This window comes from Mustelus asterias, chromosome 5 (assembly GCF_964213995.1).
Source record: "Mustelus asterias chromosome 5, sMusAst1.hap1.1, whole genome shotgun sequence".
Taxonomy (NCBI): Eukaryota; Metazoa; Chordata; class Chondrichthyes; order Carcharhiniformes; family Triakidae; genus Mustelus; species Mustelus asterias.
Window position 1 is genome coordinate 136,092,454 of NC_135805.1, and position 16,779 is coordinate 136,109,232.

General features: G+C 45.1%; 1 protein-coding gene across 1 annotated transcript in view; it reads right to left on the reverse strand.

Moving 5' to 3' along the window:
* prim2 (DNA primase subunit 2) overlaps positions 1–16,779 on the reverse strand; it is a 197,084-nt gene that overhangs the window by 63,914 nt on the left and 116,391 nt on the right. Inside the window, exon 7 of the mRNA XM_078213598.1 lies at positions 5,070–5,137. Within this exon, the coding sequence (XP_078069724.1) occupies positions 5,070–5,137 (68 nt within the window). The remainder of the gene's footprint in view (positions 1–5,069; positions 5,138–16,779) is intronic.

Here is a 16,779-nt window from a genome sequence, read left to right on the forward strand (position 1 = left end):
CCCTGCTACCCTTCTTAAACAACGGGACCACATTCGCTATCCTCCAATCCTCAGGGACCTCACCCGTGTCCAAAGAAGCTACAAAGATTTCCGTCAGGGGCCCAGCAATTTCACCTCTCGTCTCCCTGAGCAGTCGAGGATAGATGCCATCAGGCCCTGGGGCTTTGTCAGTTTTAATGTTCCCAAAAAACCTAACACTTCCTCTCTCGTAATGGAGATTTTCTCTAACGGGTCAACACCTCCCTCCGAGACACTCCCGGTTAACACGCCCCTCTCCTTCGTGAATACCGATGCAAAGTATTCACTTATCCCTCAAGTCAACATCATTAAAAACAGATTATCTAGTCATTATTAAATTGCACTGTTCACATTGGTTTTATGTTTCCTACATTACAACAGTGACTACTTTTCAAAATGTACTTCATTTTGGGGCACCCTGAGGTTGTGAAAGGAAGTCACATCAATTCAAGTCTTTCTTCCTTGTCCATTTGGACAAACCTAAGGTTCTGATTCAGGGAAAGAACATTTCAGGTTCTTGCCAGCCTTGTCATTCCAGATCAGAAAATTTGCATGCTATCTTGTTTTCAGGTCTTGATGCATTGATTCCCTTAATGTCCTTTAAGGCAGACAGATGCTTCTAGAACCAATGTTTCGAGTCTGGATGACCCATCAACAGAGCTGAGAGCAAAGAAAATAAGACAAGATTTAAGCTACGAGTGGGAGGGTGGCTAAAATTGGACAAAGGGAATGTAAATGGTGAAGGTGAAGGCTGACAAAGGTGCTAAAAGTGTCGAAGGGTCATCCAGACTCAAAATATTGGCTCTATCCTCTCTCCACAGATGCCGTCACACCTGCTGAGATTTTCCAGCATTTTCTGTTTTTGTTTCAGATTCCAACATCCACAGTATTTTGCCTTTATTATACAGATATGTTTCGGAGTATTTTCTTGGGAATCATACTGCTCCATCTTCTATCAGATTATTGACAAGGTCTATAATAACACGACTGCGACCTGTATCTATCACAGAAACAAGGACTAATCTCTTAAGAAGTGTAAACGCGATCATCACAACCAGACATATTAAACTGCCTGCAATGAAAGCAGGTGGAACATGAAATGAAGAGAATGGACGACGATTTCTTTCTTCGAAATCAGTGCATTTTCCATGTAAAGCAAATCAAAATGTGTCATGCTGAACTTGCGGAATGCAAATTAAACCAATAATATTTGAAACAGGGAATGATTTCTTTTGGTATTTGGATACAAATCGCTCATAGTAAGCCAACGTGTAGATGCCTAGAAAGACTACGTTAAACAGCTAAATTTAAAATTATGAACGGGCTTAGTAGGGTAGATGTAGAGAAGGGTAGCACAATGGTTAGCACTGCTGCCTCACAGTGCCAGGGACCCGGATTCGATTCCGGCCATGGGTCACTATCTGTGCGGAGTCTGCACATTCTCCCCTTGGCTGCGTGGGTTTCCTCCGAGTGCTCCAGTTTCCTCCCACACTCCAAAGATGTGTGGGTTAGGTCGATTGACCATGCTAAATTGCCCCTTTGTGTTATGGGGACTAGCAGGGTAAATAGCTGAGGTTAAGGGGATATGGCCCGAGTGGCATCGTGGTCGGCGCTGACGCAAATGGGCCAAATGGCCTCCTTCTGCGCTGTAGGGATTCTATGAAAGACGTGCTGGGTAGGTGCATTGGCCATGCTGAATTCTCCCTCAGTGTACCTGAACATACAGGTGCCAGAGTGTGGCGACTTAGGGATTTTCACAGTAACTTCATTGCGGTGTTAATGTAAGCCTACTTATGACACTAATAAATAAACTTAAAGAACTTAAACTTAACAAAAAGATCTTTCCAATTATATGGGAGACCAAAACGAGGGATCAAAATTATTAGATGTTCACTAATAAAGGCAACGACAAGTAAATTCAACAGATTAATCAGGAGAAACATCTTTGCCAAAGAGTTATGAGGACGTGGAACATGTGGCGAATTACATTTATGGGGGAGGTGGGATAAATAGATGGGGAAGAAAGGAATACAGGAGATGCTGAAAGGGCAAGTTGAAGAGGGGTGGTAGGGGACAGCTTGTGTGTGCAGAGGATAAAAAACTGGCACAGTTCAGTTTGCAAGAATGGCTTGGTTTTGGCATTCGGCATATGTTTGCCTCCATGCGCAAGGCAATAAACACAACGTCCATGTCTCAACAAATAGACTTTGCTCTTTGGATTGGCCAATCCAATGCTTCAAGGCTGTATTCAGTAGGCATGCCACAGCCACAGATGAAATAATATTGTGGGTTCCAAAAGACGGACAATAGGCATAACTTTCCCGGCCTGTTGCAGTGTGGGTCAACGGGTGGCCAAAAGCTGTAATCAGCAGGGAGGTGGACACGCACATACACCGTTATGGGCACTTGCACAGTGGCCCCCTCTGCAGTTTGATGCTGGCCTCTCGGGAGGGATTAGGCTTCCCCTGATGGCCTCTGTGCTTCACTGGGTGCCGGAAATTCATTAAACTCAGCTCGCCCAAAAAACGGGCGGCAAAAAAAGGGTTTCTTCTGCCCGTTGGGCACTTAGTTTTTTTGGGGAGAAGATCGTGCCCAATGTGTTTTGCTCTACTGAAAGTACACACTTGACCGTAACATGTTTCCACCACACAACGCTGGCCAGTCTGCCTAAAAAAAAAAGCCCTCAAACATTGGTAAACACTTTGCAGCAGCAGCTTTCTAATTTTGTCAGGCACTTGGGCTGTTAGTTATTGATAGACGTCACAGATTCGCCCAGTCAGACTCTAGAAGATGAGGAGTTACTATGGAAACAATTCTTAAAAGCCTCTGAGACATGGGATCTTTGTTTGTTCAGAGGCTTCAACTTTCGGTGAATGCACTGTCACAATGTTTACCATTTGGTGCAGTGGAAAATACAACTGAAAGATCTGTTGAAATAATAGCAGATTATTGCCCAGCTCAGCTTGTTAAAGAGGGGACTAGAGTAACCATACACCAGAAATGGTGTCCTCTGCAGATGGAAACATTGGAATATTCAATTGATAAAGTAACAAAGTAAGAAGTCTCACAACACCAGATTAAAGTCCAACCCGGTTTATTTGAAATCACGGGTTTTCGGAGCGCTGCTCCTTCATCAGGTGAGTCACCTGTTGGACTTTAACCTGGTGTTGTGAGACTTCTTACTGTGCCCACCGCAGTCCAACACCGGCAACTCCAAATCATGGCTACTAAAGTAACAAACGCATGGATTGACGGTTGCGACAACAGCGAAAGGGAAGCAGGAGCAGAGATGGGCCATATTGCAAAGGTGCAAGGATGCAATCTTATTGATGGGCAGAATATGGGAACCAGAAGCTCAGCTCAGGTCATTGAATCATAGAATCCCTACAGTGCAGAAGGAGGCCATTCGGCCCATCGAGTTTGCACCGACAACAATCCTACCCAGACCCTATCCCCATAACCCCACACATTTACCCTGCTCGTCTCCCTGACACTAGGGTCAATTTAGCACAGCCAATCAACAGTAATCTGCACATCTTTGGACTGTGGGAGGAAACCGGAGCACCCGGAGGAAAGCCACGCAGACACGGGGAGAAAATGCGAACTCCACGCAGGCAACGACCCGAAGCCGGAATTGAACCCGGGTCGCTGGCCACTGTGAGGCAACAGTGCTAACCACTGTGCCGCCCCCTAAAGCCACACTTCAACTGAGACACTCAGTCTGGAATGTCGATCAGCCTTTGGTAGAAAGCCACTGAAATTATTTCAATGCCCTTTTTTATTCATTCAATGGGATGTGGGCATCGCTGGTTGGGTCAGCATTTATCGCTCATCCCCAATTGCCCTTGAATGGCTTGCAAGGACATTGCAGAGGGTATTAAGAGTCAACTGTATTGCTGTGGGTCTGGAGTCACTTGTAGGCCAGGTCGGATGAGGATCTGCAGATTCCCTTCCCTCAAGGACATGAATGAACCAGATGGGCTTTTACAATAATTGACACTAGTTTCATGGCCATTATTAAACTTTCAATTCCAGATATTTATTGAATGCAAATAGCATCATGTGCCGTAGTGAGATTGGAACCCCGGGTTTCGGGATTACTAGTCCAGTGACAACACCACTGCACCACCATCTCCCAGGTCAATGAGCACCGTCAAGTTACTCACTGTTTGTTCAGGCGGGGGTAGGGGGGGGTCTTCCGGGTATTGAATTCAAGGAAAACTGCAGTTGATTCAGGACTGTGTGTGGGATAAGAAATCCAGGCACTGTTGGGATGGCGAGGGGCAGCGTCAGGGTGGCGAAGGACAGCAGGGGGGTACAGGTGGGCTGTGCAGGGATGAGGGGTGTGGCAGCGGGAACGAGGGGGCCGACGGCGGAGTGGAAAGGAGCGGCGGCGAGATCAGGTAGGGCGGCGACAAAATTTCCAACTGCAACCAAAGTGGATCTTTGTAATGTCCCATTTCTTGATAAACATGTCCCCGAATTTGTAACTGTGGGTCAGGGCAAACTAAGGGTACTGTGGGTCACCAGTCATAATGGTGGAACCTATCAGCTTACACCAGGAACCCCTAAAGCTGCAGCTTGAAATATTAAACTTCAAGATGAGTGAACTTATTAAACACAATAAAAGCTGCCAGCACTGCTTTCTGCTACCTCTTACAACACAGTTACCACAGATCTCCTTGAAGTGATGAGGACAGCAAAGCAATATTTCTTTCACAAATTAAAAATTTTCATGCAGGTAATATTCCTAGCATTATCATCAAACTGTAACAATAAACCTTGGCCATTTTAAGCTAAAGGTCGGACTTGGCTGTTGAACAAAACATGTTCTTCCGATTCTCCACTACTGTTAAAATACCCCGATAAATATTACATTTCCATTTCTGAAAGTATATATTGAAGAAACCTACTTCAACCTTGCAGTCAATTCATTCACTTTGGTGTTTTGGACCTTGTACGCAGCAAATCACAGTGATAAGATTCTCATCAGTACAATATTACGTTTGGTTTATGACTGCGTTTAAATCTTTCATACAAGGAGTTGTTACCTGAGGTTGTTCAGCAGGGGCTGGAGTCGCTCATCTGATTGTATAACCGGCAGTGATCTTGATGCGATCTGCAGAAGGAGAGAGAATTTTCTAGCAAGGCACCATTCACAGAACAACAGTAAAGCCAAAGGAATCAATGCAAAAGAGCAATCGCCAAGTAGTGTCGGATCTAAAAAGATATTCGGACACAGCGTTCACGAGTGATGGATCCTTTATTGCCTTCTGATCGATAAGGAGAAGAGAACTGAAGAATTCCTAAGGCTTTTTCAGTCTGCTCTGCTCAAATTGTGTACAGTCAACTTGTGTTATAGGGCACAACGTCTAGTAAGATAATTGTTTCTAGTCACAAACACTGGTAAATTATTTACATATGATACAAAGAGGTAGGCCTGAGACTACAGCTGTTAATCGCACCCGATCGGTAATGTCATAATCTTTAGTGGTAGATGGATGGAATGCCCGTTCAGACAATGGTCACTTAATCATGTCTTTATTACGGTTTCATTGCTGTTAGCAAGGACATTCAGCTGTGTCCTGTTGATAAAATGAAACATCCCCTTTGTCTGCGCTGACTATTTCATGTATAGTAAGAAGTTTAACAACACCAGGTATTTCATGTATATGCAGAGACAGCCAGTCTACAGTAAAGGTGCTGCTAATTTTCCTGGCCCCCTGGCCCACCCCCCGCTGAGCTCAGTTTGCCTCTCCCACAGTGGCGCAATATGCCTTTTCAGTCTTGACACAAGACATCCCGTTCACAAGTTCTGAAAAGCACACAAGCCTTCATGATTAGAAACAAAGGAGCAGGAGTAGGCCATTCAGCCCCTCAAGTCTGTTCCACCATTCATTTGGAGCATAGCTGCTCTGTATCTTAACTCCATTTATTCATTGATTCTGCAACCCTTGCCTGACAAAAATCTAGAAAACTCAGTGCTAAAATGTTCATTTACCACCGACCCTCGCCACCCCAGCCTCAACATCTTTGTGGGGAAGTTTCAGATTTGCACTACCCTTTGTGTTCACAAGTGCTTCCTGACACCACCCCTTAATGATTCTATTTTCAAGGTTCTACCCCTTTGACCTTGACTCTTCTTTGGATGCTGGGGCCAAATGTGCATTTCTAAATTTGCTGATGACACGAAACTAGGTTGGAATGCAAGTCTGTGAGAAGAATGCAAGGAGGTTTCAAGTGGACTTGAACAGCCTCAGTGAATGGGTTGGAAAATAGCAGATAGAACACAATGTGAGTAAGTGTGAGGTTATCTACTTTAATAGAAAAAACACAGAAAGGCAGATTATTCCTTAATGGTAAGAGGTTGAGAAGAGTCCATTTCCCCATCAGGTAAAAAAAAACAGTGCGGGCGTGAAGTTACGCCAATAAAAAAAAAGACTAATCCCTGGGATGGCGGGATTATTTTATGAGGAGAGATTGCGGGGCTTGGGTCTGTATTCTTAGGAATTTTGTAAAATGAGAGGTGATCTCATTGAACCATTCAAAATTCTTACAGGGCGTGACAGGGTCGATGTGTTTTTCCCCTGGCTGGTGAGCCTAGAACCACAGTATCCCTACAGTGCAGAATGAGGCCATTCGACCCATCAAGTCTGCATCAACTCTTTGAAATAGCATCTTATCCAGGCCCATCACCTCGTCCTATCCCTGCAAACCCACGCATTTACCATGGCTAACCCACCTACACTGCAGATCTTGGGATGGTGGAAGGAAACCCATGCAGACGCTGGGAGAAGGTGCCACCTCCACACAGACAGTCACCCAAGGCTGGAATCGAACCCAGGTCCCTGGCGCTATGAGACAGCGGTACTAATCACTGTGCCACCATACTGCCCCGAACAGTTTCCTTTTCAAATAATCATGGCGCAAATACATTGAAGACAGCAGGCCATTCTAGACTGGATAATGAGAAAGGAATAATTGGCAATCTAGTTGTGTGAGATTCCATGGGGATGAGCGACCATTGCCTGATAGAATTTTTCATCAAGATGGAGAGTGACGCAGTTGATTCTGATACCAGGGTCCTGAATCATAATGAAGGAAACTATGATGATATGAGGCACAAGTTGGGTGGCACGGTAGCACAGTGGTTAGCACTGCTGTCTCACAGCGCCAGGGACCCGGGTTCGCTTCCCGGCTTGGGTCACTGTCTGTGCGGAGTCTGCATGTTCTCCCCGTGTCTGTGTGGGTTTCCTCCGGGTGCTCCAGTTTCCTCCCACATTCCAGAAGACGTGCTGGTTAGGTGCATTGGCCATGTTAAATTCTCCCTCAATGTACCCGAATAGGCACTGGAGTGTGGCGACTAGGTGATTTTCACAGTAACTTCATTGCAGTGTTAATGTAAGCCTACTTGCGACAAATAAACAAACTTTTTTACTTTTCTTTAAAACATTTGCAATGTTGCTTTACCGTGCTGTGTGTCAATTTATTCCAACCACTTCACCTCTGCTCACCTCCCACCTTTCTACAACTTGCCTTCATCCAGTCCTAGTGGCGTAGTTTCTAAGCTAGCAGTTTCTCCTTAGAGTTGGATTGAGATCCAGCGCATGGGAATTATCAAACAAATCTGAGACCAAGCCACAAAGGAGACACTGTAGCTGGTGACCAAAAGCTTGGTCGAAGATAAGCTACAAGAAGCAACTTAAAAGGAACAGAAGGGATTGGGGAAGATTCAATATGGCAGCTCCAGAGTTTAGGGCCAAGGCAGCTGAAGGCATCACTGCCAAGGGTGCAGCCCAAAAACACAATCAGCAATGTGCTACAGGTCAGAATTGGAGGGGCAAGGAGATCTCAGAGGGCTGTTGGGCAAGATAATGTTGTGGGATAGGGAAGAACAAGGTCACAGAGGATTTTTCATACAAAAGATATGCAATAAGGTGCCTCTCAAAAGGTACATCCGCATGATAAGGGTTCATGGAGTTGGGGCCAACATAATAGCATGGATAGAGGATTGCTTAACTGACAGGAAGAACTGAATAGAGATAAATGAGGCTGTGATAACTCTCAGGACATGCATGGCGAATCGCTGATTGACCTCCCTTTAGGACTCATCGAATACGAGCTCCCAGGGGATTGGTAAGTAACTCACCAGGTGGAGCTCATATACTGCGCCCTGTATAAAGCAGGCCCAAGTGGGTCCATTATTGCATTGTCCCGGTTGGGACCTGTTTGTGTTCACAACAGGCTTGTGGTTTTTGTTTTACTTTGTTTTGTGTAATAAAGCACTGTTCCTTTGCAGCCAACTCCTCGAGTTATTAGAAGGGCATCCTCAAGTTGGCTGGCTGTGAATAGCAGAGGGTCGCAAGGGTCAGTGCTGGGGCTTCAACTACTTAGAATCGATACTAATGAATAAGATAGGGAAACGGAAAAGTGATATATCCAAGTTTGTTGATGGTACAAAGTTAGGTGGGAATACAAGTTGTGAGGAGGACACAGAGAGGCTGCAAAGAGACATGGTCAGGATATCTGAAGCGGACAAGAAGGGAGCGGATTGAACATAATGTGGGGAAAGTTTTGCAGTTATTCACTTTAGTAATAACAACATTTGAACCAATATTTCTCTTCGGTGTTCACGCAAGGGGACATGAATATAGCTGAGGAGGACACTGGGTTGCAGGGGAGTAGAATAGACAGTATTACAGTTGATAAGGAGGATGTGCAGGATATTCTGGAGGGTCTGAAAATAGATAAATCCCCTGGTCCAGATGGGATTTATCCAAGGATTCTCTGGGAGGCAAGAGAAGTGATTGCAGAGCCTCTGGCTCTGATCTTCAGGTCGTCGTTGGCCTCTGGTATAGTACCAGAAGATTGGAGGTTAGCGAATGTTGTCCCATTGTTTAAGAAAGGGAACAGAGACTTCCCCGGGAATTATAGACCGGTGAGTCTCACTTCTGTTGTCGGCAAGATGTTGGAAAAAATTATAAGGGATAGGATTTATAGTTATTTGGAGAGTAATGAATTGATAGGTGATAGTCAGCATGGTTTTGTGGCAGGTAGGTCGTGCCTTACTAACCTTATTGAGTTTTTTGAGAAAGTGACCAAGGAGGTGGATGGGGGCAAGGCAGTGGACGTGGTATATATGGATTTTAGTAAGGCGTTTGATAAGGTTCACCATGGTAGGCTTCTGCAGAAAATGCAGATGTATGGGATTGGGGGTGATCTAGGAAATTGGATCAGGAATTGGCTAGCGGATAGGAAACAGAGGGTGGTGGTTGATAGTAAATATTCATCATGGAGTGCGGTTACAAGTGGTGTACCTCAGGGATCTGTTTTGGGGCCACTGCTGTTTGTAATATTTATTAATGATCTGGATGAGGGTATAGTTGGGTGGATTAGCAAATTTGCTGATGACACCAAAGTCGGTGGTGTGGTAGACAGTGAGGAAGGGTGTCGTAGTTTGCAGGAAGACTTAGACAGGTTGCAAAGTTGGGCCGAGAGGTGGCGGATGGAGTTTAATGCGGAGAAGTGTGAGGTAATTCACTTTGGTAGGAATAACAGATGTGTTGAGTATAGGGCTAACGGGAGGACTTTGAATAGTGTGGAGGAGCAGAGGGATCTAGGTGTATGTGTGCATAGATCCCTGAAAGTTGGGAATCAAGTAGATAAGGTTGTTAAGAAGGCATATGGTGTCTTGGCGTTTATTGGTAGGGGGATTGAATTTAGGAGTCGTAGCATTATGTTCCAACTGTACACAACTCTGGTGCGGCCGCACTTGGAGTACTGTGTGCAGTTCTGGTCCCCACATTACAGGAAGGATGTGGAGGCTTTGGAGAGGGTGCAGAGGAGGTTTACCAGGATGTTGCCTGGTATGGAGGGGAGATCCTATGAGGAGAGGCTGAGGGATTTGGGATTGTTTTCGCTGGAAAGGCGGCGGCTAAGAGGGGATCTTATTGAAACATATAAGATGATTAGAGGTTTAGATAGGGTGGATAGTGATAGCCTTTTTCCTCTGATGGAGAAATCCAGCACGAGGGGGCATGGCTTTAAATTGAGGGGGGGTAGTTATAGAACCGATGTCAGGGGTAGGTTCTTTACCCAGAGGGTGGTGAGGGATTGGAATGCCCTGCCAGCATCAGTTGTAAATGCGCCTAGTTTGGGGGCGTTTAAGAGATCCGTAGATAGGTTCATGGACGAAAAGAAATTGGTTTAGGTTGGAGGGTCACAGTTTTTTTTTTAACTGGTCGGTGCAACATCGTGGGCCGAAGGGCCTGTTCTGCGCTGTAATGTTCTATGTTCTATGTTCTATGTTCTATATTACATCCCAAATGTGAACACTTTCTATTCATATCGAGTTTGATGCTGTACAAAATAGGTCTCACAACACCAGGTTAAAGACCAACAGGTTTATTTGGAATCACGAGCTTTCGGAGCGCTGCTCCTTCATCAGCTGCATGTCCACTCACCTGAAGAAGGAGCAGCGCTCCGAAAGCTCGTGATTCCAAATAAACCTGTTGGACTTTAACTTGGTGTTGCGAGACTTGTTACTGTGCCCACCCCAGTCCAACGCCAGCATCTCCACACCATGCAAAATAGGCTCTTCCTTCAGGATCATTACTTCTTGTTCCCAACTCTCCCAATCCCTACATATCGCACTAGACATATTCTAACCTCAGTTTTTTTTTCAATAAATATATAACCACTCGGTTACCTTTATCCTTGTCTGAGTCATCCACTCACCTTAAACTCATGCTTTCCCCATGAACCACTTGATTTTATTCCTCGATTCCATATCTCACCTGCCAATTTGAATTCTGCCTGACGAGATATAGATATTATCTATCTTCACCATTCACTGATGCCGGCTGGTTTTATATTTCAAGCGCCACCTTATTTAGTTTAAATACCTTGTCACTCCAATACTTAGGCAATTGTTATCTTACTGCAACAATAAATCAGAGACTTGGTTTAATAATCCAGACAAAGTGTTTGAATCCCATGTCAAAGTTAAAGAATCTTAATTCAGTTTTATAAGATAAATCGAGAAATACAAAGCACAAATTTCATTTGTGTCACAAATAGGCTTACATTAACACTGCGATGAAGCTTCTGTGAAAATCCCCTAGTCGCCACCCTCCGGTGCCTGTTGTGGTACACGGAGGGGGAATTTAACGTGGCCAATGCACCTAACCAGCGCGTCTTTCGGACTGAGGGGGGAAACCGGAGCACCTGGAGGAATCCCACACAGACCCAGGGGGAACGTGCAAACTCCACACAGGCAGTGACCCAAGCCGGGAATCGAACCTGGGTCCCTGGCGTTGTGAGGCAGTAGTGCTAGCCACTGTGTCACCGTGCCGCCCATTGAGCGTGAAGTTGTCAGATCATGAAAACCTGATTACTGAACCAATGTCCTTTAGGGAAGAAAACGCATTGGCCTTCTCCCATCTGGTCGAAATCGGATTCCAGCCCCACATTCTGCCTCTAAATAGCTCTCGCTGAGCTCTGTTGTGTCAAACTACTACCAAACAGCCCACCATCACCTTCCCAGGCAAACTAGGGATGGGTAATGAATGTCAGCCTTGCCAGCAACACCCACAGCCTGAAAGCAGAGGAGAGAAAACTCTCTGTCATGACATTTGCACAATCCCTGCTTAGATGTCGCCCATCTTTACAGGACAGCTTTCAATGGTCCCAGACCCTGACCTTCATCCTCACACCGCACCGGCAGCCATGCATTGATTTCTCTCATTTCCCGTCCATCCCTCTTCTCCTGCTAGGCTAGGGAAGCATCCTGCCTCCCACAACGGTTTTCTTAAATCTCCTCCGTTATCTTGCAGAGCTTTTGAGCCCTTCTTCAGCCGTACCATTGCCCCACATGGGTGCCAATAACTGGCTGTCTTCCCCTCTGCTCCCAGTTCATATCATCTACCTCATATCCTACACCACATGGGCGACAACAAAACAGATCTTGTGTGTGACCAGTGTTTCCGACACCCATTGCCACGCAGAGATATGTGACCAACTCCAATTCAAACTTCAATGAATTGTTACGAAGGGGAGGGTGATCCCCTCTCAGAGAACTAACACTCAACCACTCAGAGAAGTACCTCCCCTCATAATCTATTGAGTGTGAGAGAAATAGTACCATCTGCCTACAGCAATTTTTAATGATCAAAATAGCTACCAGAAACATTCTCTTTAAAAGAAAGAAGTAACACTTTATTTTATCTAACTAACAGTGAACAGGTTAGCTAAACTATCAACAAACCCAGTAAAACATGATTCTAATGGAATGCTGTTTAGATAATTCCAATTCCCACGTAATAACAAAAAAAATGGAATGTTTAGTCATTCTCAAATGTCAATCAGGTTTGTAGTCTTCCCGAATCTTCTTTCCTTCTGTTGTTCTATTACGATTGAGATGAGTCGCTCTCAAGATATAAATGTGACTGTTATACTGGCAGAGAGCTGTCTGTGTGTCTCTCTCTAGCTGAGAGCTATGGCAGGCGGTTTTCTCCTGGCAGTTTTCTGGAGCTGGGTGCTGGTTTTATACCCTCGATGACATACCGAAAACCCCACAATAGGATTGATTTGCAGGTTATCAAAACGCCAAATTCAAATTTGATAGGCCGCTGCCATTCAAATGCCGATTTCGAACTGATTGGTTTAAATTCAAAAACAAGCTCCAATTCAAATGCCTAAAGCCTGTTACCAAAGCAACCCTGTTATTTTTGCCCCTGATACAGGGTTTCAGACTGTGTACAGGATTTTTGAACCTGCATCTCTTTTTTTCTCACTCCAAGTACAGAAAAAACAAAACCACCTTTTAAAACAGAGAATGCAATGCTGTCTGCTCTTAGCATTTTTACAGTTATTGTATAATTTTACAAACACGAACTTCACAACAAAATGCGCACGTGTAAAGGGAGAGCTCTACTGCACGTTTAAGTGGATTGGGTGAACCTCACCGAAAAATTGTAATGACACTGCGACAACTTCAACTTGATTTCCTCGCCAGTCAATTTAATTGATTCTTCCTCAGACAATCACAAACGACATAAGGGAAGTGAAAAAGCTAGTATTAGTCTGTGCTTCAATTCCACATCTCACAGAAACCTCATTACAATAAAGAGACAAATCACCGTGATTTATAAATCCTATTTCTGAGCCGTTTTTCCAGTCTCATACTTAGCACAAAATTGCAAAGTACAGTCAAATGGAATCCTTCCCCTCTTCAATGGCAGTGATATTACACAAGAGACCAGCCTTTCTCCAAAGAAATTCAAAACACCCTCATTTGCATTTAGATGACAGCGCGCTGTACAGAAAAAAAAAAGGAGCAAGATTGTGGTTTGTACCCTGCACACCTTGCTGATATAATCAAGTGAAAATGAACTGAAGAACACGCACGCATCACTGACTGAAGAATTATCGGGTAGCAGGGAAGAGAGAGATTAACAAATACAGATACAAGAACATACTCAAGGTTTCACCTCCTATTCCATTCAGCCCCTAATTTTATTACGAAGAGAAAGCCTATCACACGGGAACTGCTTTTGGCCTCTGGCACAGCAGAACAGCTTCTTTCTGAACAATGGATAAAGGAAAGTTTACACAGTTCATCAAATATTTGGTGATGCGATAAAATCACCAAACTAAACACATGCTCCTGCCTCTCAACTCACCTGTGCAATATTTGGTGCCGAACCCAAAACCGCCTCCAGTTAAGGACCTCATCCTGCGTTAAGAGGTTCTTTTCAAGAAGGCAGGCAGGCACTAAAGCATATTTGCAGGGAACGGAGGGAGTTTGCAGGAGGTCACTTCCGAGTGGTCTCTGCAACAACCCTAAATAAAGCCAATGGAAGAAAATTCTGGTGCAACTTCCGGTGGCACAGTGGTTAAGCACTGCTGCTTCACAGCGCCAGGGACCCGAATTCGATTCCCGGCTTAGGTCACTGTCTGTGTGGAGTTCGCATATTCTCCCCGTGTCTGCATGGGTTTCCTCCGGGTGCTCCGGTTTCTTCCCACAGTCCGAAAGATGTGCGGGTTAGAAGAACAAAGAAAATTACAGCACAGGAACAGGCCCTTTGGCCCTCCAAGCCTGCACCAACCATGCTGCCCGTCTGAACTAAAACCCCCTACACCTCTGGGGACCACACCCCTCTATTCCCATCCTATTCACGTATTTATCCTGACGCCCCTTAAAAGTCACAGATTAGATGCATTGGCCATGCTAAATTCTCCCTGAGTGTAACGGAACAGGCGCCGGAGTGCGGCGACTAGGGGATTTTCACAGTACCTTCATTGCAGTGTTAATGTAAGCCTACTTGTGACAGTAATAAATAAACGTTAAAAATGACCACCAGATCTTGAAGCAGACATCATCTCACCATCCAGATAATGGTTTAACTAATATTTGTAATAGGTTTGTCTTCAAGCTTGTGTTTGTAACACTGTTGAATGTTAGGGTCAATTAATTGTCAACCGTCTTGGTTATCCATCAGAGGAATTCTCATTTTGGATAGCGTAGACCCTGCGATGAAAAGATTCAGATAGATTTGTTTCTGTACAAGTCTAGTCGGGAAGCTTTCCATGCTTGCCTTTGCCCTACTGAAGATTCCTGCTATGACTATCATCCAGTGGCTCTGACATCCATCATTATGAAGTGCTTTGAAAGGTTAGTTCTGGCAAAAATCAATTCCTGCCTCCCAGACTGCCTGGATCCACTACAGTTCGCATATCGCCACAGCAGACGCCATCTCCCTGGCCCTACGCTCAACCCTGGTACACCCAGGTAACAAAGACATCAGTGTCAGACTCCTGTTCATAGACTACAGCTCAGCCTTTAACACCATTATTCCGACGAGACTCATCTCCAAACTTCGTGACCTGGGGCTCGGCACTACCTCTGCAACTGGATCCTGAACTTCTTAACCTACAGACCACAATCAGTAAGGATAGACAACAAAACCTCTCCCATGATCATCCTCAACACCAGTGCCCCACAAGGCCGTGTTCTCAGCCCCCTACTATACTCCTTATATACACCTCAGACTATGGCCAAATTCCCCTCCAACTCTATTTTCAAGTTTGCTGACGACACCACCATTGTGGGTCGGATCTCAAACAATAACGAAACACAGTGCAGGAAAGAGATAGAGAATCTGGTGAACTGGAGCGATGACAATAATCTCTCCCTCAATGTCAACAAAACAAAGGATACTTCATCAACTTCAGGAAGCATAGTGGAGGACAGGCCCCTGTCTACATCAACAGGGACGATGTAGATATGATCGAGAGCTTCAAGTTTTTAGGTGTCCAGATCACCAACAACCTGTCTTGGTCCCTCTACGCGGACGCTACAGTTAAGAAAGCCCACCAATGCCTCTGCTTTTTCAGGAGACTAAGGAAATGTGGCATGTCCAACTACAACTCTCACCAACTTCTACAGATGCACCATAGAAAGTATTCTTTCTGGTTGTATCACAGCTTGGTATGGCTCCTGCTCTGTCCAAGACCACAAGAAACTACAATGGGTCATGAACGAAGTCCAGTCCATTCCTGAAACCAGCCTCCCATCCACTGACTCCGTCTGCACTTCCCGCTGCCTCAGAAAAGCAGCCAGCATAATCAAGGACCCCACACACCCCAGACATACTCTCTTCCACCTTCTTCCATTGGGAAAAAGATACAAAATCTGAGGACACTTACAAACCGACTCAAGAACAGCTTCTTCCCTGCTGCCATCAGACTTTTGAATGGACCTATCTTATATTAAGTTGATCTTTCTCCACACCCTAGCTATGACTGTAACGCTACACTCTGCACGCTCTCCTTTCCTCTCCCCTATATACTCTTTGTCTGTTTAGCGTGCAAGAAACAATACTTTTCACTGTATACTAATACATGTGACAATAATAAATCAAATCAAAAATCAAATGTTGGAATACCGCGCCACTGACCTCAGCCATGCCTTTGTACTTTACCTGGGTGGCCATTCACCGATCTCTTTCCAACGTTTGAGGACCCACCTTTGAAAAAAACACCTTCCAAATCCTCAAACTCCATCACCTCGGAGGACAAAGGCAACGGATACCTGGGAACACCAGTGCCTGCAATTCACCCTCCAGGTCCTGATTGGGAAACAAATTGTCGTCCCTTCACTGTCACTGGATCAAAACCCAGGTTCTCCCTTCCTAACAGCACTGTGGGTGTTCCTACACCATATGGACTGCCGTGGTTTAAGAATAATGTGGAGATGCCGGCGTTAGACTGGGGTAAGCACAGTAAGAAGTCTCACAAGACCAGGTTAAAGTCCAACAGGTTTATTTGGTAGCACAAGCCACTAGCTTTCGGAGCACTGCCCCTTCATCAGGTGAGTCACCTGGTGAAGGGGCAGCGCTCCGAAAGCTTGTGGCTTGAGCTACCAAATAAACCTGTTGGACTTTAACCTGGTCTTGTGAGACTTCTTACTGTGGTTAAAGGAGGCAGCTCATTACCACCTCTGCAAGGGCAATTGGGGGATGGGCAATAAATGCTGGCATACCCAGTGACGCTCACGCCCCTTGAAAGTGCTTTTAAAAATGCACAAGGTGAGTCTAAGACCTTCCTTAGTCAACAAGAACTAGCAGCATCTGCATACATGCTACATTTGCATCTTTAGTAAGGTCGCATTTTCAATAAGCTCTTCAAACGGGAAAGAAAAATATCTTCAGTCATTTGACCGAGTCACTTTGCACCAAACAGAAACGTCTCAGTTTCCTA